This window comes from Dermacentor andersoni, chromosome 2, assembly GCF_023375885.2.
Source record: "Dermacentor andersoni chromosome 2, qqDerAnde1_hic_scaffold, whole genome shotgun sequence".
NCBI classification, from domain to species: domain Eukaryota; kingdom Metazoa; phylum Arthropoda; class Arachnida; order Ixodida; family Ixodidae; genus Dermacentor; species Dermacentor andersoni.
Window position 1 is genome coordinate 130,227,535 of NC_092815.1, and position 26,551 is coordinate 130,254,085.

General features: G+C 43.7%; 3 protein-coding genes across 4 annotated transcripts in view; 2 read left to right on the forward strand and 1 right to left on the reverse strand.

The window, feature by feature from the left end:
* Positions 1-7,703, reverse strand: part of mys (position-specific antigen beta subunit myospheroid) — a 47,276-nt gene extending 39,573 nt beyond the window's left edge. Inside the window, exons 1-6 of one of the 2 annotated variants that reach the window (XM_050187593.3) lie at positions 7,542-7,703; positions 6,827-6,961; positions 2,198-2,292; positions 1,860-1,964; positions 1,675-1,759; positions 843-1,071 (exon numbers count right to left, since the gene is read on the reverse strand). In XM_050187593.3, coding sequence (XP_050043550.1) covers positions 843-1,071; positions 1,675-1,759; positions 1,860-1,964; positions 2,198-2,292; positions 6,827-6,926 — 614 coding nt within the window. In that variant the 5' untranslated portion in view covers positions 6,927-6,961; positions 7,542-7,703. Of the gene's footprint in view, positions 1-842; positions 1,072-1,674; positions 1,760-1,859; positions 1,965-2,197; positions 2,293-6,826; positions 6,987-7,541 lie in introns of both variants that reach the window. The other variant, XM_055076252.2, reaches the window with a different exon arrangement.
* Positions 3,909-4,580, forward strand: LOC140215954 (uncharacterized). Its single transcript, XM_072286267.1, has one exon. The coding sequence runs from the start codon at positions 4,092-4,094 to the stop codon at positions 4,578-4,580; it is 489 nt and encodes a 162-aa protein (XP_072142368.1). The 5' UTR covers positions 3,909-4,091.
* A 1,030-nt stretch (positions 7,704-8,733) lies between the features above and the next one.
* LOC126540746 (uncharacterized) lies at positions 8,734-23,737 on the forward strand. The gene is made up of 7 exons (XM_050187594.3): positions 8,734-9,211; positions 9,362-9,871; positions 13,126-13,467; positions 14,527-14,727; positions 19,570-19,893; positions 22,357-22,684; positions 23,294-23,737. Exons 1-7 carry the CDS (start codon positions 9,158-9,160, stop codon positions 23,479-23,481), a joined length of 1,947 nt encoding a protein of 648 aa, XP_050043551.2. The 5' UTR covers positions 8,734-9,157; the 3' UTR covers positions 23,482-23,737.
* Positions 23,738-26,551: the final 2,814 nt, after the last annotated feature.

Below are 26,551 nucleotides of genomic sequence, written 5' to 3' on the forward strand. Positions count from 1 at the left end.
CGTGGCTTCTTGTTTGAATTATCAAAAGTGCAAACTATGTGAAAATTAACAAACAAGTACACAAAGTGTGTTTTCCCATTTTCTACTACACAATCCCATAAAATTTTTACAAATCAGGTTTGTCCCTTAGACTTCGTCACATATTTCTCAAGACAAAATGTTCAGTGAGAGCCTTGTTTTCCTTATTTTGGCACATGATAACTGCTCTTCATCACACTTCCAACTGCAGAAGACATTATTTTGGTGGCAGCGTGGTGGTGGTTTGGTGGCCAACTGTCTCCCTGCAGTCTGCGCATCAACCGCCACGTAGTGATCCCTCAATCTTCAGACAGGAAAGTGCATTAATGAAAGATTGCAAGAGTACTGAGCAGCAGTTGATGTACAGACTGCAGGGGGACATTTGGCTGATCATTGTTGCCAATGCCAATGCTGTCCCAGCATTCAGCGAGACATGCGTTTTGCACACTTTTACTGACCAAGACAAAAGGGAAATCTTTGAGGCCTTCGCAATGAAGAATGAAAGCAACATGTGTGAGGGCACCTTCAGTGGCATTGTCTAAGGAAGAATTAGTTTCTCACAATAAAGGCTTAGCATGTGTACGTGTGACTGCGCATGCAGACATAAATTGCCTCCTTCTCTCCCCCATTTCTTGTTTTTCTCTCCCCCACCCCCTTTCTTGACCCTCTCCCTCACCAATGTGTTGTGTTACAATAAATAATAAGTTGACATCTAGTGATCGTCCTGTTTATGTGTGCTTTCCTTGTCCAGTCTATCGTGCTGCCTGTATGCATGAAAGTTTGTTCAATAAATGGATGAAACGAAACAATCCAAGCTGACTCACTTTTCAGGAACTGTGTTCACGTAGGGCATGACCACTTTGTCGACAAATGAGCCAAAGCCAAGACGGAAGTTTGTAGTTATCCTGCCCATCTCTTCAGCCAGCAGGTCGCCCAGTAGCGCTAGTTTTTCCTTGTCATCCTTCATAGAGTTGGACAGGTCCATGAGGTAGTAAAGGTCAACAGGATAATCCTCTGCCTGCTTGAATTCCACATGCAGTGGGAACGGAGACTCTGCAAATTAAATTTTAAGAATACTAAATGGGGACATTAACTATTGAAAGTACCACAAATGCACTCAAATATCTGGGGATCCACTGCAAATTATTTTGCAGTGGAGCCAGCCTTGACAGATTCTGAGCTCTGAAACAAATGTATACATGCACAAAAATGTTCCCAAGATAGATGTCTTATGATTGCAATAGCAAAGTTGTTTCAATATCTGTGCTAAATTCCATCAACACCTGACAGGAACTGAAGTCTGAATCGAAATCTGCATTGCTTAGCAAACTATGATGATGAGGCCTTTGCACAAAAACTAGGGAACAGAGACAGGGGACGAGACAACCACAAGCACAAACTTTCAACCGAACTTCATTAGCAAAAAGGGCTAAATTTTATACACAGATGATGTATGACATGCATCCAGTTAGTATAAAAAAAGGAAACACAAAGACAACAAAAACCAGGACTATGTAAGAAATGGTGCATAAGGGAGCATCATTCAGGAAGAACATAAGACATGTGAACAATCATAAATCCAGTGCTTAACAGCACAACACTCAAGTCTGCCTCCTAGTAGAATAAGATTTTAAATTGAAATGAACCAGCACTTACTTGGTTTTAACCTGAGCCTAATTTCCTGTGGTTTGATTTGAATGGCTTCACCTTCTCTTGCCCCCTTGTTGCTCAGCTCATTGTCCTATTTGCAGCAAAAATGGGAGGAAAAGGTGTGTTACTAAAATGAGTGTCACATAATCTCCATGTACATATTCAGAGCAGTTTTGTAAAGATATACTTGCCACAAGTTTCGTCATAGTGTTCTTGGGATGAAAGTAGTCATTGGGGCAATACTGAGCCAAGTTGATGAGGGTGTCACACCTAGGCTTCCCATCACTTGTATAACCCTGAAAAACGTCAGTGACAGGTTAGCAAAGTAAAGCAGGCTATGCCGCAGCTCAAGCCGATAAAGTTGGAAGTACAAAGTTGTGTAGGACATGTCATGACGTGACCACACGTGTGCAATGACAATTTTCGGACTCGAGGATTGCATTCTCAATATTCTGCTGCTGAACCAACATACCAGGCCTACTTTAAACAAAGCAACTGAAAGAAATTTGTATATCTGAAAAACACTCACCTCTTTTGTGCACCAACCACAGTCGGAGTCAAATGTGATGCAATCAGAGCATGTTTCCCTTCCACTGCATGGATTACTGAGCAGTTTCTCAGGGCCTACAAAGAGAATGGTACATAATAGATAATATTCTTCTTTTTCCCCCGACATGTTTTATTAACCTTTTGATGGACAGTTAGACATAAACAGTCCCACTTTTCAGGACAAGTTCACTGTGCCATAGTGGTGAAATATAGCAACTAAGATTCAACTTTTCTGTGCAGTTGTTTTCTAAAACTTGTTATAACATCATTCTGTTTTCCTTTTTCTTTTTAATTACATAGTCATCACTTGTTCCGAGACACATCTAGAAATTTTTGCAACCTCCCTCACCTTCACCTGTATGATATTCACTGTTATGCACATTCCCGTATCTTTGTCTTCTGATAAAATAAGCAGCATTCTTTTCCACCCTGTGGTGTACAGTGCATGGCGGATGAGACCAAACCACATCCTCAAATATAAACCGATCCCTAACATTCCTGCATTATTTCTTTAAAAAAAGAAGTATCGGCCTATATTTGAGTAAACTTATTACTTTTTTTAGGCCCCCACGTTAAGAAATTAAGTCTTTTGAGCAAAATTTATTTCACTAAAGACAAAAGAAAAGACAAGTGCATCTTCCCCCATATTCATTTCCCCGTTCCCCCCATTCCCCCCCCCCATTCCCCCATTTCTTGAAAACATGCCCATCTGGCACAATGTTGGAATCTAGATGGCACTAAGCTTGTTTGAGTTGGCAAGGTAGCAGCGGTACATGCATGGTCTCGTCGCCTGTAGCTGTTAGCTCTCTCTGTGGCAATGTGTGATGCTTGTTGAGGGAAGAGGCAGATGAGAGGTGTATGCACATAGAATTCTGACACCATATTAAATTAAATTATGGGGTTTAACGTGGCAAAACCACTTCTGATTATGAGGCACGCCGTAGTGGAGGACTCCGGAAATTTCGACCATCTGGGGTTCTTTAACGTGCACCTAAATCTAAGTACACGGGTGTTTTCACATTTTGCCCCCATCGAAATGCGGCCTCCGTGGCCGGGATTCGATCCCGCGACCTCGTGCTCAGCAGCCCAACACCACAGCCACTGAGCAACCATGGTGGGTGACACCATATCCAAATACTCCTTGTGTCATAGCGGCACATACCCAGTGGCCCAAGAATGGGGTTGCCCAAATATGAGAAATGTAAGAAAATCAAGGAAACTGTTTGAATAACACATGCTGTTTTATTAAGAGCTCTGTGTGTTTTAGAGATACCTTTGAGTCAACATCATATGTGCAGGGTTCATGTTGTGATAAACTGTTTGATTATGTGGAACACAGGGGCGCTTACTGGCTAAAGTGACCAGACGTCAAAATTTAGGCGGGACAGTCCCGCTTTTGCAGCCATAGTCCCAGTGTCCTACCGAGGTGATTGTGGGACGGCGTTTAGTCCCACTTCGACTTTCCCGAACGAAACTTTGGTTGATAAATAGTTCTCAGGATCATCTCCTTTGAAACATCGTCGATGCGAGCAACACGAGCAAGTTTGTTTTTTTCCTTTTTCCGCTTTCAAAATTGTACATGTTCGAAACATCCCAAAAAGAAATCTTGTGTCCATCACTAAAGGCAACAGCTTTATCCATCATAGCGCAGCAGCGCTAGCTGTCCGTGGCCTCCCCAAACTCGCGTCTGCTTGCACCGCTGGCTGGATAGGCATGGATAGGCCGGACAAAGCTTGCTTCCGTGCTGCTTACGGCTCGAAGGCTTGCGTTGTCGAGCGAGCTGCAGCCATAATCAGAGTCAAACGTCTCGACCGCCTTCATCGATGGCGCTTCATGGTGGCTTTGTTTTGGGGTTTTAGGCTTGAAGTTTCGTCATGTTGCCAGCCACAATGCTGAAACGCAAGTGCAATTTTACTGAGCAGCTGGGAAGAGAGTATACGTTCATCAAGAAGAGTAAGTCAGAGTGGGATGTGCGCTGTGATGCATGTGGGACAGACTTTTCTGCCGCTCACAGCAGACGTTCGGACATAACAAAACACACTGGCTCTGTCAAGCACAAGCAGAGCATGTCAGCTGCTGATAGTTCCAGTGCAGTAACCCGGTTCTTCAGACAGGGACATGCTGGGGAAAAGGAGCTCCAATTCGCTGCATCAGAGGGTGTATTTGCCTTCCACACGATAGCTCACAACCAGAGCTTCCGATCAATGGACTGTACTTCAAAGCTTGTGCAGAAATGCTTCAACGAAAAATTTTGCTGTGCTCGCACAAAGGCAGAAGCAATTGCTTTGAATGTGCTTGCCCCATCTGCAGAGGAATATTTGAAGACTGACCCGCAGGAGGCAAAATTTATCTGTTTTCTGTGATGCGCCCGACAGCAAGTATTTGAAGGTGCTGTTCATAATGGAGCACTACTTCACCGTTGCTGCAGGAATGCAGACAAGGCTCCTTGAGACTGACACCTTGCCAGGTGAAACTTCAGCCATGGTGAGCCAGTATATCATGGACGCACTCAAAGCCAACCAAGTCACATCAACGCTGGTTGCTTTCAGTGCTGACTTTACAACTTTGGTGGTGCTGCGCAAAATGAGAACAACAACGTTTTCTCGAGGTTGCAATATTCTGTGGATCACAAGATCCTTGGAATTGGCTGTGCTGTGCACATAGTACACAACACCATTCAGACTGCTGCCGATTCCGTGTCATTGGATATTGAGGCTGTGATTGTGAAAATCTACTCGTATTTTTACATTTCCACAGTCAGGGTGGAGTCTTTCAAAGAGTTTTGTGATTTTGCATCAGTGGAGTACCAGCAGCTTCTGGGCTATAGCAAGACCAGGTGGTTGGCATTGATGCCAGCTATTGAGAGGGTCCTAAAGCTCTTTCCTGCTTTAAAGGCATATTTTTTGTCGATAGACAAGTGTCCCTCTCTCATCAAGTCATTTTTCGAAGACCCATGTGCAGAGCTCTGGCTCTATTTTTTGCATAGTCAAGCTGCTATGTTTGAAGCTACTGTGCTCCAAATTTAAGGAGACACGAAGACAACTGTCAAAGTCTACAACGCCCTAAGCCAGCTGCAAACCAAAGTGCAGGAACGATTTGAGCAATAGTTTCTGCCATCGAGTGTGCGCTCAAGGCCAACAGTGTTCGAAGAACCGAGACAAGTTCGAAGAGAACAGGCAGTGAATGCAGTGGTGAAGTTTTATGAAACGTGCGCGTTGTACCTCCACCGATGGTGCGAACAGTTTGATGAGGTCAGAGGCCTTCTATGGGTCTCGCTTGCGTCATCACCACGCTGGGATGTGCAGAAAACTGTAGAACTTATAACTGCAGAGTTAAGTCATGTCACTGTTTATGAGAATGCCATGTTTGATGAAATCAACAATGTTTCACATTACGTGACCGCTGAAAAAAAATAAGGAATGGAAGGCTCAGAAAATATCTGTCAGGGAACGCTGGGTGGAGATTCTCAGGCATTTCGAGAAAAATGATGTGCCTTGTGAGAACCTAAAGACAGTGCTGGAGTATTGCATGTGCCTTCCAGGTACAAATGCACCGGTAGAGAGGGTGTTTTCTCTCATGAACAAGATATGGACTGCAGAGAAGGCACAGCTTAAAGTGGCCACACTAAAAGCCATGCTTGTGCTGAAGGTGAATGTATGCATGACATGCGAGCAATACTTTGGGCATCATTGCAAAAAGGAAGATTTGCTAAAGAAAATACATTCTAGTCAGAAGTATTAAAGAAGAACATTCTGCACGGGTAGGTTCAAGAAAATTAAAATCGCTTTTGCGTGCTTGAAATAAAAATGTATGACATCTAAATGGTCTCTTTCCTACGTACCTCCCTCCCCCCCCCCCCCCTTCCCACTTTGGGGCCCATAGAGTATGGTCACATTATCACAGGCACTATGTTGATCAGCACTCAGCATTGCACATGTTTTGTCTACTCAGCAAGACAGTTTTGTGCTCATACAAAACACTAGGGAGGTAGGTCAAAAAAGCTTCGCCTTAATATGCTTCAAGGCAAGCATTCATGAGAGCTCCGTGCAAAATTGTGTCAAACTGTATGACTTGGTGAGTTAAGGCATCTCAATATTTTATATGCATGCCTATGTACAATACTAGATCGTCCATTTATTAGCATGGCACTCAGATCATGAATAAATGTGATAAATGAAATGCACAGCTCTTTCTTGCATTTTATGAGACATTCGCTCTCAGAGAACTATTTTGATACTTGGCAGCACTGAAAGACAGAGCTAGAACAAAGGGTGCTCTTTGAAAACGAAGAAAACATGCAAGACACGTACGTGATGCTTGTTTATGTTTAGTGTACACTAGCTGCTTGTCTTATCGTTTTACAGGCATCCATGAGGAGGCAAAAGTGGGCAATAACAAAACCATTAATGCCCGCTTTGATAAAAATGACATAGGTGGATGGTGGAACATACAGGTCCCACTTCTTTCTTTCGTAGGAAATGCTTGTCAGATTGTAGATTTAACACATTCGTAATGATTTAGATAAAGCGATCTTGTGTCCATCAAAGGGTTAAGTGAGCAATCATTGTCGGTGAGTGTACATAGGTCAAACATGGCCCATAGGGATTACCTTTGTTGAAAGTTTCTTTAGTCTTTACTTGGCAGTGTGCAACAGAAGCGAAGAAAAACAGGACGTAGCATAGGTGCTTGACGGCGGGGTAGGAGATCATGTTCACAAATGCTGTTAACAACAAGAAAAGGGAACCTGGAATGTCAAGAAAATACAAGTACTTAAACGCTGTGATAACGCAGGCATGATCCAAATATATCACCACCCCCCCCCCCCCAAGAAAAAAGAGAAAAAGCACCAGTACGACGCAAAAAGGGTTTCCTGCTGCATGCTTGCATGCCCCCGCCCTTCACCGGATTCAGACAACGAACTGTGGAAGGGTAGATAGCAGTTTCCGTGCCGATCGAGCCCGCAAGATGAGCCTGCATGGTCGCTCTCAAGTCCCGCGAACCAAACGCTCATCAATCTTTATTACGAGTCCGAGCAAACTGCTACTTAAGTCCAGATGGCCTGCAGATGTGCCCTGCCCATTGTTTGTGTACGCTATCGTGCGTTACTAAACAAAGTTACGAACTACGTGAACTTGCCGTAAACCGAAGTGATAGAGAGCACTACAGCTTTAAATCTTAAGTATACGCTGTCAATGTGGTTACAGACTTTTACAATATAGTTTGGGTGTACTATACAAGCGATATTCTCGAAACACACGCCAAAGAATGCCGAGAAACCGAACTTTCAGGACCGCCGGAGAACGGAGAAAAGAAAGCGTACTTACAACTTAACGAAGAGTAAATTAACGATTTGTAATCCTTCTTCTGTATATCACGTCATTGAGGAGAGCCGCACTACACCACTAGAATCACAGAGGAGACACACCACAACGACCAAACCTCCTAACGCTCGAACAGCCCCGGTTGCCTATGTAAGGAAGGAGACTCATGAGGGGAGGGGGGTGACGTCACTCGGGAAGTGTTGCTCACGGCGACGGCAGCGTCGTTGGCGCTTGCCTGAATGTGTTGCATCTGCCGAAGTAATCTGACACTTGTCTCATACAAATCTGCAATTCCAAAGTTCACTCTGGCCCAACTGCTATAATGACAGAGGGAACCCAAGTGCGTGAAAAGATCACGAGAAAAATCGCTCACAAGATTCAGATGTCGCAGCCGCAGTGGTGCTCAGAATGGGGGACACGCGCGCGCGCCCAATGTTGAGACGCCCACGTTTCGCCCTCCTCACGGATGCGCCCCGTTTCTTTGCGGCGAGGCGGTTGTCGTCGAGGTTCTAAAAACGGGTTCGCGCCGCCTTCTTTTAATTTTGTGCGAAACCTCGATGGCGCGTTGTCGTTTCAGTGGAAGCGGAAGTCGCTAGAAAGTTTTCTAGCTTATTTGTTTGTAAACGACCCAACTTGCTAAAACTTCTAAACTGTAGCCCGTTGTTTCGACAACCGGCAAGCTTAGCGCCAACTCTACGTGGTCGCAACGTTTCGACCAATCATGTCGTACTAGTTTTCATGTAATAATAAAGCATTTCTGCGTCAGTCACTCATAACTCGTTACATAGCCGTAACAGCGACAAGGAACTACGCGTAGAACTGATATCGAAGAGTAAGCATAGAATTAGTAAACTCTTCGAAGGACTCTGGATCCCTCATAAGTGTATCCGTTGGGCACTCCGTGTACAAGGCCACAATGCTTCACGATAAGCTCACCTACCCAACTTGCTAAAACTTCTAACTGCAGCCCGTTGTTTCGACAACCGGCAAGCTTAGCGCCAACTCTGCGTGGTCGCAACGTTTCGACCAATCATAGCGTACGGCAGTGTACGCGAATTGTATACAAGAGATTCGTGAATGTTGAGTAACTGTGACTGAGCGTGCACATAATTTGGCCGCTAGCTCTGACCTGCCCATGCTATCTTGTCATATAATAAAGAACCTGTCTATGCGAAAATGGTCACGTGTGGTTGGTGGTAGGCTGCTGCAGGCGCTGCAGCCTACCGCGCGCGCAAGCCAGTACAGTTGCTCCGTTGCTTGCATCCGTTATCGAATTACCAGCGCATCGAGAATTTGACTGATTTAAGGGGTGCATATTTGTTATGCAGTCATCGAATATTGTGAGCGCTTGCCGACTACAAAGTGTGTTGTGCTTCGTGGGTGATGTGATCTAGATTTGTGGGCTGTTTGTGTATATTTCTCGTAAGCGACAATTGATGCTTTGTGTTGTCACCGCAGGCAGGAAAATGACACAAGCACATTTCCAGAGGATTATTTCGTCTTCCGTTATCGCGATAAATTGCTTCAATTTGAAGCATGCACACCGTGAGATACCATACTCAGAAGTGAATTTAGTGTAGAAAGTGTCCCAAGTGCCACTACTATGCAAGAAACGCACCATGCCTGCGGTCGAAGTTCGAGAAGAAAAAGAAAAATGCAACAGGCTGTTGGAGGTAACGTACTGCATGCTGGGTTTTCGCTGTTGTGACTAACCGCGTAGCGTGATGAAAAGCCCGTTGGTCATCATGACCTGGGCGCACGAGTCATAGACGTTAAATCACTGAGGAATTCCCCGCCCCCCACCTCTTTGCTTGTTTATTCAGGTCTTCGACGATGTGCACGCTTTCCTATCCGATCAAGTCGTTCGCTCAATCCCGGAGAGCATCGAGGTGTTTTTTCGGGACAATGGAGTCCCGGGAAAACTTAGCGAAGACGTTTCCGACGCCTGCTTGCGGTACATGATCCACGGTTCGTTCGTCGACATCCTAGCGGCACGCAAGATACTTCAGAAGCACTTGTTGCAACAAGACACCGTCGACCTGCAGGAAGTCGCCGAAGCCGATGAAGTTGTCCTCTCGGAAGCGTTTCAGAACCACTACGTTGATGTGGCGTCACACGAGGTCATTGGTACAAATGTCATTGAAGACTGCCCCGAACTGGCCGCAGAGGAAGATGCCTTCTGTTCACCTAGTGAAACAACACTTCTTGTCAATGTTGTTGCCGAAAGTGGCACGTGTAGTGAGTTTTGTCCGTCCGACCTTCAGCACACATTTGACCAAATCGAGGCCGTTGCGAGTGATGTTTGCGATGCCGCCTTGGAAAAGGAGCCACAGGTAATTTTCTGACGTGTCATAAGCAGATTCGTATGCTTATGCATACGAATGCTCGGTTATTACGAATTAAGACAGTGCAACTGACGGAATTTGCGTGTAGGCAGTAAGTGTCCCAGATGTAAGGACCATTCGTTCTGTCTTAGTGAACTGGGGTCCGTGAGGTGCTTTTGCGCCTTATTTTGCCAGTGTAACATGACAGCATCTAATGCATCATTATTCATTTCGCAGTGCAGGCTTCGTGGATGACAACTTCACAGCATTCCCTGCACTTTTGGGAGAGGTTGTTTAAAGCACATGCAGAAGCTGCCGGACTCATGAACAAGAATTGGCACAGAGCAGTTGTGAACTAGTTCACAAAGTACAGATCAGATGGACCTGTATAACGGACCAGTCGTCATGGTTTCGAGCTCGAGACTCCCAGAAGTGCACTCAATATTGGTGCATTAGAGATACTCCAGACAAAGTCTTACCAAGTTCACATTTGCAGACTATTGAATCATTCAGAGCAAGCGCTCACTGTGACAAACTCTTGCTCAGCAACATTACGGGGGTAATAAAGACAAGTTGATATAACTTGTGCAGCTATATAATTGCCAGTTGTAGCTTTTTTCTCATATTCAATATTGTCAAATATGTTACTCTTGGCTGATGTTTGTGCCACAGTTCTTGGCTGCAGAACATCTGCCATGCCTGTCCATCACTGACTGCAAAAAACCATGTAACTGAGATCTTAACGAAAGTTGCCATCATACTTCATAATTCCAAAATGGTGGGTGCAAGAGATTCATACTTGTAAAAAAAAAAAATTCAGTGGCAATTTAACAATTCATGCGAGACAAATGCGTTAGCATTACTTTGCACCTCTTTAAGGTACCGGACCCGTGATTTAAATCGTGTTTATTACATCACAAAGTGTTGTTCAGGAGCACACTTGAAACACATTCTGCCTCTTCAAAGAGCAAGTGCAACTGATGATGGTTCGTAGCAGACCACCATCAGCTGCACCACACACTCTCTCTCTCCTAAGCTCTCCCATTTTTCTACCTCTAACGCGTGACAGGCTTCCCTACACTTTTTTCCACTTGGACACTCCTGCTGCTATGCATTAAAAAAAAAATGTTTGTAGGCATAAATTTAACTGCTGTGTGACTGACAGTGCATGGGCACACCAGCTATAGCTATGTTTTGTTTTGATTTTTGTTAAACATAGCAAACAGCACAGACTACACGAGGTACAAAGGGGATACAACCCAGACCTCTTGTCTGCAGTGTTTGCTATGTTGAGTGAAAACCAATAAGCCCAGCTTCATACCCTCATTCATTTTCGGGTTGGTTTTATATTTTACATAATTCGAGGCATGAGCTCATAGTTGAGCACAAATCAAATGTTATTCAGAAGCTGTCTCACAATTCAAATTTACTTGTTGTTTTTTTTTTTTTCTTCTTCTGGGGTTGCTGTGCTTTTAGCGAGCAACGGTAGAGCTTTGTCTGCTAGTATGCTGAATTGTGCAGCCTCGCACATAAAAATTTAGGCATGTCTTAGTGGCACCCCTAAAATAAGTGCACTCTGCAATCACCTAAATGTATGTCAGGTCTCATGGAGTCAGTAAGGATTATATTCATTCAACAATTTCTTGACCTGACCTTGGTCACTTGGTTCCAGCTGCTGGTATGCAAATTGTAAGCTTACTTTCCTGGTTACAGCAGGTATTGCATGTTTTTGTAGTGTCCCATTGAGAGCCATGTGTTTGAATAAAACACAGATCTTATAAAGACATTCACTATACTGTAGTATTCACTTTGTTGTTGTGTAGCCTATCTCTAATTCCTTTTTTGGCAGTTTGATCACGGTAGCATGTGCGTCATTCCAGTGTGCGCACATTCTTTACTGTACTCTTGATTTGCCTATTCAAGCACTTGATTTGTTAAGTTCACCCATTTGATGACAGTTTCCTGGAAGGCAGTTTCACAGTGAGAAATTGTGAATTAGACCCAAATGCTTTAAAACCTACTCGGCTGACAGAAAGCTGGCAGAAATTGGTTTTACCCAAAAATGAAATGTCCTACTTATATCATGTCCCCAAAGCTGTTGCTTTGCAACTGATTCTGTATATTTAATATTTTATTTCTTTAAAAAATCAGGAAGTCACAGTTTCTAGGTCTGTGTTTATAGGAACAAGCTTGTATCACTGATTTGCATTTTCTAATTAAACACCTTTTTTATGTCTGCTTATTGAAAATGCTTGGATAGAAGTAATGAATCTTGCATAGTGGTCAAGTTCATATTAGGTGGCCTTGACTTGGTCCGACTGAGTTGGCTATAATGTACATGCACTACCTCTGTGAACTCATCCAAGCACACACTGTTGTGGTTGCCTCAATTATATATATATATATATAATGAGAGTAAGCTCTAACTCCTCTCTTAGTTATTGATAATGATGTAGCTAACTGAAAAGTATTTCTGGTGCACTGAGCTTAACATAAGAGGACAATCAAATTTTACTTTCCTTTGCCACTGCATGGAACATCTTTTATTGCTTTTATTATACCAAGCAGTGCTCACCTTAGTGTTCGTGCAAATAAACTAAAACTTTTATTGTAACTTAAAATGACAAGACCTTACCATGGTTGAGTTATTGTTTTGTAAACGCTCTCTATGCATGGATAGACTTTATGAGATATGCTGTTCACCTGCCCTGGTAACTTGGCAATGGCACAGGAGTGCTAAGCTCAAAGCTGTAAGTTCGATCCTGGCTGTGGTGGCCGCATTTCGATAAGGATGAAATGCAAGAAAGCTTGTGAATTTAGATTTAGGCGCATGTTAAAGAATTACAGGTGGTCAAAACTAACCCACAGTCTCCCGCAATGATGTACCTCATAATCATATTGTGGTTTTGGCATGCAAAATCGCCAGAATCTAATTTCACTTTTTAAACGTTCTGCTCCTGAGCATAAAATTGTGGGTCTGATATCTGACTCTGGACATTTCGGCAACAATGAAGTACAAGAAATGATATAGTACTCGGGCTTGACTGCACTAAAAGGGATCATACTTGGCCAAAATTATTCTCAAGCTCTCTACTGTAACCTTTGTTATAGGTCATGCATAACTTGTAGACATGTGGTCATTATGACATGCTTTCTTGTGTCAATGTTTTTCTCTGAATGGACTGGTCATCTCAAAGAGTAGAGCAGTTCACATCAACAACCTCATTGTTTTTCTGCACCTTCTGACCCCTTTTACATGGCAGGCTAGCTGTGACCCAAATGCAGTGCCGAATCCAGTTGTCATTGAGATCCACTGCTCAAAACTGGAGGATGCCATGCTGAATCTGCCTCTGGATCTTCCTCCGTCCCAAGAAAATGTGGTGGAGCAGTTCATGGAAGACCCGGCAGGAGTGACCGACACTTGTGGGACAGGGCAGACTGCAGAGGATAATGGAGACAATGTGCCCCCTGAGCAAGTGACAGAGGTTCAGAAACAAAAGCGAAACTACGAAGAAGTCACACCATTCAAGTACTTCTGCGAGCTGTGCTCTTTCAAGACAAAGCGCAACAGCCACTACCTGAAACATATCAAGATACACGAAAAGGTGTTGTACTGAATATGACTTTATTCTTTGTATTGTAAGCAACCTCAGCAAATCGTTGCAATTGACTGGGGGTGTTCAAATAGCAAAGTTCTAATTGAACTGAATATACATATTCTAGAAAAATGGCCTTTATATATAAGATGAAATACCAAATATTTTGTTGTTTCTAACTGTGTACAGAAGTTGTGAGCAATTTGGTAAAAAAGGCATTATTAACAGTATTTGATAAATCTAATGGCAATAACAACTGGACGTTCAGTTGACTGACCAGCCTGTAAATGAATAATAACTGAAAGATTATCTTATCTGCTTCTCTGTAATGATGACAGTGGTGAAATGAAACAAAAAATAAAGCACTATATCACCAGATGCATATAGTGTTGTGTTTCTTGAAGCTGCTAAGCATAATACTCAGCACTGCACATTGGTTTAAAGGGATGCAAAAGAGGCGAGATCAGCCAAATAAAAATATGTTTGCTTAAATCCAGATATCTTAATTGGCTGCCTAAAGGTGAGGAGTTCTTATTAAATTATTGGAAATTATTATGCAAAATCTAGTTGATCCATACATTTACTCAGGATATTTGCTTTTCAGCTACCATAGCTCTCATGCAGTGAAATCATTCAGAAATGTTACTACTTGCTCCAGTCTTTTTCTTTATAGACTCCGATAAATGTTGTTATTCCTTGTATTAAAAACGAAACCTAGTAAATAGATTCTTGAATTGAATTGAAAATACTATTTGATTCATATAAAAAATTTCTAATATTGGCATGCCTCTGCAGTCGACTTATACCGTAGTCCTCTAACACATTCTTTTTACGGACTCTGCTTATGTCTTCCTAAAGACATAATGGTCTACCTAGTAATGTTGGGACTATTAATTTGATTAAGAAAGCTTTAGAACAGCTGAATTCGCTGACCCAGACATGCGAAGTTTGTACTTGGCTTATTTTTGCAGGATTAGTGTCAATTGACCTTTGCTGAGCAGCTCCTTTTTTGTGTTTGGAGGCTGTGCTAAGTGGTATTATGGATGCATGGTCTTATCTCGATGGCAGGTGACCACATTGCATAGCTGTGACAAGTGTTCCTTCACTACAATGCGCCTGGGCCACTTGAGGAGACACGCATCCACGCACAGCAACCACCTTCATCGCTGCACCCATTGCAGCTACACAACTGATGACCAAAAGCTGCTTCTACGGCATAACCGCATGCGCCATTACCGGACAAAGCGCTCCCGAGGGGTGCCAGCCAAGGTATGGGACAGCAGTTGCATTCTCTCTACTTTCTGCTTAGTTTCAGCCTCAGAAGCATGTGTGATCTAGGTCTTGTCATAGTTAAAGAGAACATTTGAGACAGCAATGTAGTGCTGTAGTACTATTCCGGGCAATATATAGAGGGTTTCCTACTCAAAAGATAACCCTGTCAAAGGGGCTCTGAACCACCCCTCGGGCTTGGTGAAATAACATAGTCCGCGGGTAGCATACACTGTTGTGAACATCTCAGCCAAGTTCTGCTGTCGTACGCGGTCGGTGGAGCTTGCAAGTGGAGCGCAAAGTCACCTTTTTCTGAAACGCTCTCGTTTCAAAAACTCCATGACCCTCGCTCTTTTCTGTGTGCTCTATTTTGTCATAAAGCACACTCCGATACGCGGCTGCTATTGGTCGCTGCGCTCAGCTACACCGTGGCTGCCGCGAGGTGCCGCCACGAGTCCAGTGGCTAAGCGCCCTGCGGCTCTCTGAGGACAGCCATGTTTGGCTTACGTTTAGCGCGGCATAGACACCAAATCGGAAATTTGAATTGCGCGCCACGGTGACGTCTCCGCCGTAGCCTTCGCATTACAAGGCATTGGAGGAGGAAGGGGAGCACAGCTGAGGCCATGTTTGATTGCCGATAACTCTGCTTCTGCTGAACGCATTGAAGTACTTTTTGCGGCAAAGTGGTTCTGAAATAGCCTATCTTCACTTCAAATGTATTTCTCCACTTCGATAAAAAGTGGTTCAGGGCCCCTTTAAGTCATGGACAAGAAGGCAGGCCGGTATGAAATTATTTATCAAAACACAGTTGAGCCCTATGCTCCATTTTTCAGGTGTCATCAATCTTACAAATACACATCACTATCTGGACCTTGTATGTCAGGTTTCGTATGGCAAATTGTCCAGTGCAGATACTCCTGAACCCATTGTTTTCACAGAAGGTGTGCTCCTCCATGAAATGCTCATGCATGTCAGAGGGTTTTACTTGCTAAGTCAGTTGTACCAGATGGCTGTTTATTCATATGGTAGCATATCGCAGCTGCTGTCTTCGCCACTTTTCACATCTGCAGTGTTGCTTTCTCCCTCCCTCTGTGTGCACGTGTGCACACACTCTAATTAGAGCACAGCTCGTTGGCGCCCGTTCCTGCATTTTGCATTGCCGTCAGCTTCGCTGTAACGAAGATCATCATCCGCGCGCTGCTCTAGCTGCGCGCCCTCCTGCTGCCATCTCTTATGTGCGACGCGAGTCTTGTTCTCTCCTTGTCCTCCAAAGCCAAATCACGTGTTCTCACCTATTCTCTCGCCTCCTTCCTCCGCGCAGCGCCGTTGCGGTGACTCTCACCGCTACTGTCCACTCCGCCCTCGCCGACCATTCTCCAGCTGTTGCGGCACTGCCGCGGTGCCGGCGGCAGGCGCTCCTTGCCGCCTCGCATGTGATCCACGGCTCTCTGCTCCTCTGCCTCCGTGTCGCGTGGCTGTACGGCTCTCAGCCATTTCTCTCACTTCCCCGTTTGCGGGCCGCAGTGGCATTTGTCACCTCTGGCTGTGCTTGCGCCTGGCTGTCCTTTTCCCACCTCCACTCTTGCCCTATACTTCCGCTTACCTGGCGCAGTGCCATTGCTTTGACTCAAAAGACAGTTATAGCGTTTCGTCCCCTTACTTCTACTTTCCACCCCAACCTTGTGCAGCCACATTGAGGCCTGTCTGTGAGTGAATGAGTGTGTGACCTCTACTCAATACCCCTGTTCTCCACCCGTTTCCTCATCCCACCTCAGAAGAAACATTAAATAACAATTGCTAATCTCCCCCCCCCCTCTCCGCAGTGGTGACCCACTTTAATATGACGTGTCACCAGAGTGCTGGCTCGATAGCGGCGAATCGTGGTGTGTGCTGCCCAATCTGAAATCCAGAACCGCCTCTGTTTGGCACTGCGTGTTCTGTGTGCGGTTGCCTGTTGTTGAAATAAGGCAGCAGCTGCGCTCAAAGATCGCATTACCAAGAAGCGCAATCGTCGGCCAAATTTTTTTTCCAAAATTAGACGGAAATGATTGAGGCCACCTTCAAGTGAGACATGCAGCACCAAAAGAGAAAACTGCAATATTTATGGGAATGCCCTGCAGATTAGGTGTACAATAGCGTTAGCATTTGACTGACTATTTATGAACACCTCAGCCATGGTGCCAGCTTTGTCTTGTATTTAGTTTGCCACGCGTGTTATCTCTTGTTTTGTAGGTGGTAGAACACTGAACTTTGTTAACGGGGTTTAACTGGGTTTATTAAGCTCTGGCGTACTATAATAGTTGTGCCTACATAGTGGTAGGAATGTAGAGTGTGTAGGCAAGAGGGTGTCAAGGAGCTGGAGGGCCAAGAACTTGATATTTCATTTACTCAAAGTTCACACATAGGAGAAGGAAGGTTGTCCAGATGCAGGATTCAGAGAAAGCACTCACCAGCACACGAGATGGTGGCATCATGTCACGATACTTCTTGTAACGCATGGTGCAGTCAAAGATTTCAATTAGAGAGGCAGGTAAGTGGCTAGCAAGCATGTACCGAGCACCGCTCTTTAATTTCCAATTATCGCCCCTCTGTGTATTACCTTTCTTTAGTAAGGTAATTGAAAAGTTAATAGAAAATGTTAAACTAATTACCTTACAAAGTTTAACATTCTCTCACCATTCCAATACGGCTTTCGCTCGGGTTACTCGACCGAACTGGCTCTCGTTGCTCTAACTGATCAACTAAATCTCGCTATCAATGAAGGGAATTATGCAGCTTCAGTATTTGTAGATTTAGGCAAAGTGTTTGAGAAAATAAATCACCGCATCTTATTTCGTAAGCTTGAATCATTGGAAATTACCCGCCCAGCACTCTTGTTGCTACAAAATTACTTAACAGACAGAATGCAGGTAGTAACCATTTCAGGTGTTCATTCTAAAACCATGTTCACTAATATTGGCGTGCCCCAGGGTTCCATATTGAGTCTGCTTTTATTTTTATTATACGTCAATGATCTGCTTAACTGCCTGTCCTCTTCGAAATGTATACTTTATGCAGATGATACTACTATTATTAATTCAAATAAATGTATTACAACCTTAGTATCTAGCCTTAATGGCGATTTACACAGCCTGCTGGAGTGGTGCCATACTAACCAGCTACAGATAAACCCATCAAAAACAAAATTTGTTGTATTCACTTCCCACCAACGAACACATCACTCCATTCCTCCTATCTTTTTGGGCGGAAGTCCTATCCCTGCAAGTTTTTCCTGTAGTTATCTTGGCATAGAAGTAGACAAACATCTTAAATTTATTGAACTCTTAACCAAACTAAAACATCATATATTACTATCATTATACTTTTCATTTATTCATTCTCACATTAACTACTGCGTTACTTGCTGGGGAAACACTTACGTAACCCATTTAAACTCATTGCAAATCCTACAGAATCAGGCTATTAGGATAATTACATTTAGCCCATATAACAACAACGCCTCATATCTTTTACAAACTAATCACATTCTTACAGTCACACAACTCGTTAAATATAATCTAGGTACCTTTTTGTTCCGTCAAATCAATTACACGCGATGCGATAGCTTGATACCACAATCTTCTCTATTAAATACTAATATTACCAGGTTTGCAATAAATAGGAACTTCATTTTACCTATTACTAATTATGGCAAACAGAGCGTCCATTCTTCATCTATCGCATTCTGGAACACACTACCATTATACATAAGAACACTTAAAATTCACAAATTCAAGAAACAACTAAAAGATTACATTCTGTCGAATACTGATGCCTAGTCCATACTCGCAACCATTCTTTCAGGGTGCCTTCATTTCATTTTCATTGCCATGCCGTTAGGCTTCTATTTCTGCCTCACATATACATTCGAGTTAGCAAATTATACTGTGTTCGTCACGTCATCTACGCTGTTACTTTATCAGTTGTCAACGAGATTGTGTTACAGTGATTTTTTTCGCGACATTTATGCATATGTAATACTTCAATCATGCTATTCATATTAAAACCTGTAATTTTTCTATGCTAACAATTTGTTGAAACTGCTGTACTTTTGTTTTATTATGTTTACTTTGTAAAGGAGGTCCCATTGCAGTCTTTGACTTCGGTACCTCCTTCTGAATATTAACAACTTGTAATCTTTCTAATGATCTCAATAAAAACCGATTCTGATTCTGATTGCATAAATAGTAGAGCCAAGTGTACATGACTCTTCTATCTCTGGCCAATTTCCAATCAAATTTTGCACGGGAATAGCATATTGTTGTGGGTTTAGTTTAATACCATGTTCGTGAGCATTACTTGCCTGTTTTGTCGACAACAAAGCTCATCGTCTGCTAACCTAGCTAGCCACTAAAAGAAATGCCAGTCTAACTGCAAGAGAATGGCGGCGCTGCTATAGTGAAACACACATTTTATTGTAATGACAGATGGCACCACTGTGCTGTTTCAGTAAAATCAGTTTCTTGAGTGGTGTGTCAGCCGACGACATGCACTTTGGCTTCATGCTGAATGAAACAGGCAAGTAATGCTTGCATTCAAGCTATTAAACTGAACCCTCTGCAAAATGCTACCTCTGTGCAATATATGGGCAGAAACCAGCCAGCGGTTTAGCTAGAAGAGTCATGTACACTTGGCTCGACTATTTATGCAACACTCAGTACATGCTTGCTTGCCACTTACATCATCCTGCTAGCTCACCCTTCCTGTGCTGCCTGCACTGAATTTCGAAGGGAGTGGTCCTAGGAATTTAGGAGAAAAACATGCATTTTGACGTTGCACTGTGCCCCCTGTGTCACATTGCAGCCCATGGAATGCCCCCATTGCAACTACCGTACCACGCGGCCACTGCTACTTGCCAGGCACCGTCAGCGCCATGCAGGCGACAGTGGGGCACTCCAGAGCAGTGCACCCTTGCACCAGTGCACCCAGTGTGGCTATCAGACACACCGCAAGGAGCACCTGGTGCGACATCGAGCCAATGTTCATGGAGGAGCGCGCCCGTTCCTGTGCCACCGCTGTGGCAAAGCCTTCAAGCGGGCTGATGCCTTGCGTCAACACCACCTGACACACGCTGGCCCGAATGAGGGTGCCCCTCCAGCCTCTTTTCCGTGTCCACAATGCCACAAGGTGGGTGCTGTCCACATTTGGCGATGGATGCCAAATGAAACTGTGTTGCTGAAAGTGGAATTTATTAAATCAAAATTCTCCAGCTGTGTAAGTCCTTGATATAATTACATTACAGCAGCAAGAAAAATGGGGCACGGGTCTAGTATCTTTTGCACAATTACGCTTGACCACAATACATTTTGTTGTGCAATAAGACATACAAGGCCTGCAGCACGTTATCAAGCAGAAATGTACGTACTTGAATGGTTGGTTCATGACTTCAAGCAGAAAAGCATTGCAAAGAACAGGGCATGAGGAAGTTGTCTGCTGCTTTCTCATGTCCTGTCCATCGCATTGTTTTTCTTGCCAGAATTTTATGTGGCATTATGTGTGTATTAGCAAACCTGTGGTGACCTTGTTATTAATTAGCCTGTACAAATCATATGGCAACACTGTACCTGTACACCAACCAGGCCATTGTCTCAGTTCCGTTTGTGCCTACTACGCAGACTTCCATTAATTTGACCCTGACGGGACAGACGAAATTGGTCAAATTAATCAAGATGCAGAAAATGTGCCAATACACTCTGGTGATTCATTCACAGTATTTGCCTGATCCTAAAACCCCCTGAATAAAATGCTTACCCACTTTCTGTGTCGAAAATTGTCAACTAACATAGAGATAACATTACAGCAGCAAGAAAAATGGGGCACGGGTCTTGTATCTCTTGCACAATGGCGCTTCACCGCAATACAGTCGTATTGTGCAGTAAAACATACAAACGCTGCGAAGGCACTTTTGATTTTATATCTAATTGCACCATGCAAGCAATCTTGAGCCTAATTTTCTTGGAAAAAGAGGTGCGCATTAGAATAGGGTAAACACTGTAATCAGACATTGTGAGTTACAGTCATTGCTTGAAAACTTTTATAGGGCAGCCGAAAATAAGCATTTTCAACGGGAGATAACGAGTGTTGAATGCATTCACTGTCTTCTAAGCGCTGGCGAGACAGATGCTGCCACTAAAGGGTTCGATATTGAGGTCACCACATGAAGTCGGGCCCGTGCTGAGTAGTCAGATTTGAATTATCCATCGAAGGCCAACTTTAGGATCAAAATAACGAAAGATTTGGCCCATATATAGAAATGCATAGGCACTGGCTGGGACCTTCAGCCGGAATTGATATAGCCAAAAAACCGAATTAACCAGAGTCGTACTTACGGAAGTCTACTCTATACTGTTTTAAGCTTGGCAAGAGCCCATAATAGTCGTCATTGTAAAAAGATCTGCAGGGTCTTGCTACTGAATGTGACTGCTGGGGATAAGGGAAAAGGCTGGGCTTTGTATAGTCATCACGGGGTTGGGAAAAATAAAAAAAAAAGGAAATAGGCAGGTACATGAAAAAAAAGCAACACACTTAAACCTCAATATATTGAAATAGTGTGTAAACATACTTCATTATATTGAGGTTCTAAATACATGATGTCCTATGGACAAGAAGTTAGACTTCAGTGTGTTGTTATCACTGGCTTTACTCAACAATAAAATATAATAAAAAATAGACGTTTCGCCACCTATGCGGGTGGCATCGTCAGTACGCAAATGGCAAGTTGAGTAAAGCCAGTGATCACAGTACATTTAAGTATGAGTTCCCCTGGCTTTTGGAACATTTTTTCAAAAAGTTAGAAGTTAAGTACTTCGTTGTTTTGAGAATTTTGTCATATTAAAGTTCATTGTATCAAGGTTTAACTGTATATCCCAGGCTGCTTTGCCATGTAGCAGAGGTGGGTGTTGTGCGAACAGAAAGATTACTGAAAGAATGAGGTCATAAGAGAAAGGGCATTAATGAGAATTACTCTCAGTCTTTGTTTCTTCTTCAGTGGAGGGAGTTCGTGCATTTTATGTTGTGCTATCGCATCCTGCAACACCGACAAAGCTTTTTCTGCATAGCGAGAGTGGCGACAGTAGCATCATATCATCCTTGATTGTTTTATTTTGCCACATTGGGCCACATGGGCATCAACCTTTACAAAATTCTTGTGATTCTTTCCCTTGGAAGGACTTCATCGTCTTTTCTTTCCAATGCCACTGCCTTCACAGCCTAACATCAATTTATGCTGAATTTTATTGTTTTTGCTGTTGAATCTTATAGCTCTGTAATTTGTCTGCTGTCCCTGACATCCTCCCTCTGTCGCCTCACTGCTGCATGACTACAGTACATGGAACAAGATAAACAGGAGTAATGACTGTCTGCAGTGTATATTCTTCTTGTGTTACAATTTGGGTAAAAACAGTAGACTCTGATTATATTGGACTGACAGTCCAATACTCTACTGTCATCACCACTTTATGTATTAGCTCAGAAGCGCCCCTTTCCTAATCACCGTCATCTATATGCCCAGAAATGAAATTGGCATATCCAACATTCCATAGCTTTCGTGGTTGCACTGGCTGATTGTGTGATGAAACTGCCATTTCCCAGGTGTTCCGGACTCACTCGCACCTTTCGGAGCACCAGGCGATCCACTCGACGGCACGGCCATTTTTGTGCGAGATATGTGGCTCAGCTTTCAAGACGCGGTCGGTGCAACGCAAGCACGTTCAGTCGGTTCACAACAATCCACGGGCTTTCTGCTGCAGCTGCTGCACCAAGAAGTTCAACACTCAGTATGCACTGAAACGGCACCAGAAGCTTCACCAGCCGTCCCAGCAGCAACAGCGGCACCAACAGCCAATGCAGCCACATCTGCTCGCACCCCCACCACTGCCGCCACCAGAGGAGCAGATTCACGCTCGAACAACACTTCAGGGTAAATGCGTAGTTACATTGCCTGATTTATAACTTAAAATAAGTTAACTTTTGCATTCAACAAAGCCTTGGAGAAGCAATTTATAAACTCCCACTTTAATTATGATCTCGAGAAACTGTCCCAAAATGTGCAGAGGTTTCAGATAAACATCAGATAGACGTATTTCATATTTTGAATTATCAATGTATTGAACTATTTTGCAATGTCCTTCAATTTCGATAAATCCGGAATTGACTGTAATACATTTCATAGCTTTCTTTCTTATCTTTTCATGGGCAGTCTCACTGATTTGAGACCTTCTACTTTATTCTTTCTGTATTGAATAATAATAATAATAACAACAACAACAACAACAACAATAATAATAATAATTATTATTATTATTATTATTTTATTTTATTGCAATGTATGTAAAACGGAGTGTAGGATCACCAAAGCCACTGGGAGGCTTGTATGGTGGAGCTCAGCAGTGGCAGCATTGTTAGAGCAGTTTACAGGTTACAAATAAACAGGTTAAAGAAATGTAACACCGTGTTTAATAAAACAGGCTTATTATTGCAATTGATTCCCGTCTTTTTTTTTTTTTTTTATTCTTCTTTCACATGCCAGACGTTCTTGGAAGCACAGCTCCTGCCATGTCTGGACCAGTGGCCGAGGTGCCTGGCCTGGAGCATGTCATAACGGCTGTGCCCATTCAAGACACGTGCGACGTGATTGGACAGATCTCAACAGCCATGCTGCAGCCTGCAGAGACAGCAACCTTGCTGTACCTAACTAACCCTCTGCCACCATTCTGAGCACAAAGAAAAGAGAGGTTCCCAAATGGAATGATTGTTACAACACAAAATTCGGTGTGCTTCGTGAATCTTAAAGCAGCTATGTATAACAGACAGCGAACTGTTGCTACGCCACAGGCTGTAGTGATGATTCATTGGTGATTGAACTTTGCATACATGTTGTGATTTATGCATGGGTTTGGAGTGACAATGTATTTGGTGGACATCAAAAAAAACTCAGTGAGTAAGGCAGAGGAATTCTGCCTTGCGGTGTTCATGTGGATACCCTCCTCATTGAAAGGGGGTCTTCTTTATTGCCATCTCTTGTATAACTGTCTCGCGCACTCTAGCATGAACCATGATGGGTGCCCTATGAGCCATTGCTGCTTCTAGCACTTGATCTTCGTTGATGTTGTTTGATATCTATTGCAGTGCCTTCTTTTCTTTGAGCTCTTGTATTTTACACTCATTGCAATATGATGACGGTTATTTCTTGTTGCAAAAAGGACACAGCTGGATAGCTTTGGCGTGTAGTGTGGCATTAAACGGTTGTTTGTTGTAAGAGAAACTTATTTCAGGGGGCGGGGGGGGCGGGGAGTAGGGGGGTTTCGGGGGGTTTCTCTGCCAACAACTACCATTCCGCTACCTTCTTCATCTCTCTCTCTCTCTCTCTCTCTCTCTCTCTCTCTATATATATATATATATATATATATATATATATATATATAGTCGAATCTTGATAATTTTAACTCAAAAGGGCCTGAAAATTTGGTCGAATTAAAAAAAGGACTTGTTTTTTAAGTATTTGCGCACCATAGCACGACGATGCATGAACGGTGCGAGTCATAAAATATCGCGGTGTGAAAGCACACAGTGAGCATGGACCACGAAACTGCCCCCACGCCGGCCAATGCTTACTTCCCGATAATGGCAGTAAACGAAACTTCAAGGAGCGAGCTCAGCTGATACCGGGCCGGCGGGTCTGGCAGTGCCGGTGTGGAGGCATGCGTGCATGGAGACCGTCGAAAATGAGGTAGTAGAGAGGGAGGGCGAGGGGAGCATAGTTGTGAGGAAGGGTGGGAGGGACGCCGATTTGCTTTCCCGCCAGCTTGCTGGATGGCGCTAATTACCTCTGTCACCTACTGCCACCAAAGCAGCGGAGTCGCCGAGGCCAGGACTGGGCCTCCGCTGCTGCTTCCCTCTGTGTGCTCGCGTCTTTTCCCTTTGTCTGCAGACAGATCGGTGCTGTGTTTACCTTCTTCGTCCTACATTCTTAACGTGACACGTCTTATCAAGATCACGAAGCTGTTGCAGCTGATCATAATAATGTTGGTGTGCTCCCTTTTGTTGCGGTGTCGCCTTCGCGTCCCTGTATTCAGGGTCTGTCTTGTTGTAGAGAATCATATATGGCACGCTGTCTCCAACAACCTTTCCATCGGGACGTCTCTGTTTAGACACGTCATTGTAAAAAAACAAGCATGAATGAGACCAACCAAGCCAACCAAAACAAGTGCGAGCAAAAGCTGACGTGAGAGGAAGATAGTGCGAAACAAGTGGTCCGGATGAACCAGACACAAGTACGAATAGAGCGGTCGGGCGGGTCAGCGTGATACCAGCTATCGGTGCGTACGTCACTGTAGGGACCACTCTTATTGGTCTCCTCTGCTCGTGGCTCGCTTGCTGCCCCGGCAAGTCACGAAAAATTGGCCCAGGATGATATTGTGGTGTGCAAAACATGTGGCTGGGGCACTACAGCACGATGCAGAAACGGCGACCTTGCCATTTGAGAGAGGGTAAAATTTCTGCCACTTTATTATTTTTTTCTCCGCGCACGGCGTTGAGGGGTTTCTCATAAGCCTTTCCTCTATGGCGGGGTCAGAGCAATGCTGTTCGGAGGCGCCGCCGCACGATTTGGCATGCTGCTGCTATGTTCGAATTAACCGTCACAAATGCTTGCGCGTTCGAATTACCGGGTGTTTTCGCCCATTGGACGTCAGTTTGACGTCAATTTTGATGTCAGTTTGAACAAACCGAAAGTTCAAATGAAGTATGTTCGAATTAACGAGATTCGACTGTGAGTGTGTGTGTGTGTGTGTGTGTGTGTGTGTGTGTGTGTGTGTGTGTGTGTGTGTGTGTGTGTGTGTGTGTGTGTGTGTGTGTGTGTGTGTGTGTGTGTGTGTGTGTGTGTGTGTGTGTGTGTGTGTGTGTGTGTGTGTGTGTGTGTGTGTGTGTGTGTGTATGTATATATATATATATGTGGAGGTTGTGCACTACTCAAAGACACTCCTAGCACTCCCCAGACAAGAATGCTAACAATGAGGATGCACGTTTTCGTGTTGCCGATTTTTGTGTTGACATTTCGCTTAACTTCTGATAAATGTTTTTCATTGCTAAGGTGTGCAGCCACTTTGCATCAAATTATGCTATCATCCTTATGCTATTTTTAAAAATGACGATATTAAAGAGAACTAAAATTTTGTTTGCGAACGGATGCATTTATATAATGTATGTTGATGACTTAGCTGGTACATGACTTGAAAAAACGAACAGCGCTAAAAATGAGGCCAACAAAAGCAAGACAGCGCACTATCGTGTGTCTTCTTGTTTGCAGGCCAGGCTTGTTGCAGCCCAGGTAACAGCGGGGATAACCATTGTTTTCCAGCAAGATCTAATGTATGGTGTGGCCACGGCTACGTATAGAAAAGGGCAGGCACTATTTTGCAAGTCGCGTATCACTCAATCCCACTATCGGTGTTGCACGCATGCTATATTATTCTAGATTTAAAAATACAGGAACAAAGCTAGAACTTCGATAGTATTGTCACGTGGTAGGGACAGTCAGGAACACAGAAGCAAAACTGTATATGGCGAAACTAAATCTTTATTGGGCGAACCTGTGCCCAGAAAAACAGGCTACACTCAAAGCATAATTATAGCAGCGAACACAGTCGGCGATTGACGAAAATTTCATCTGCCGGTCAAGCACGTTGGCTTTTATACATGAGTCATTGAAGTTTCCATAAAGTGCTACACAATTTGCATCATGCATGCAAGCAGATTACACAAGCTTCAGTGACAACAGACAATACAT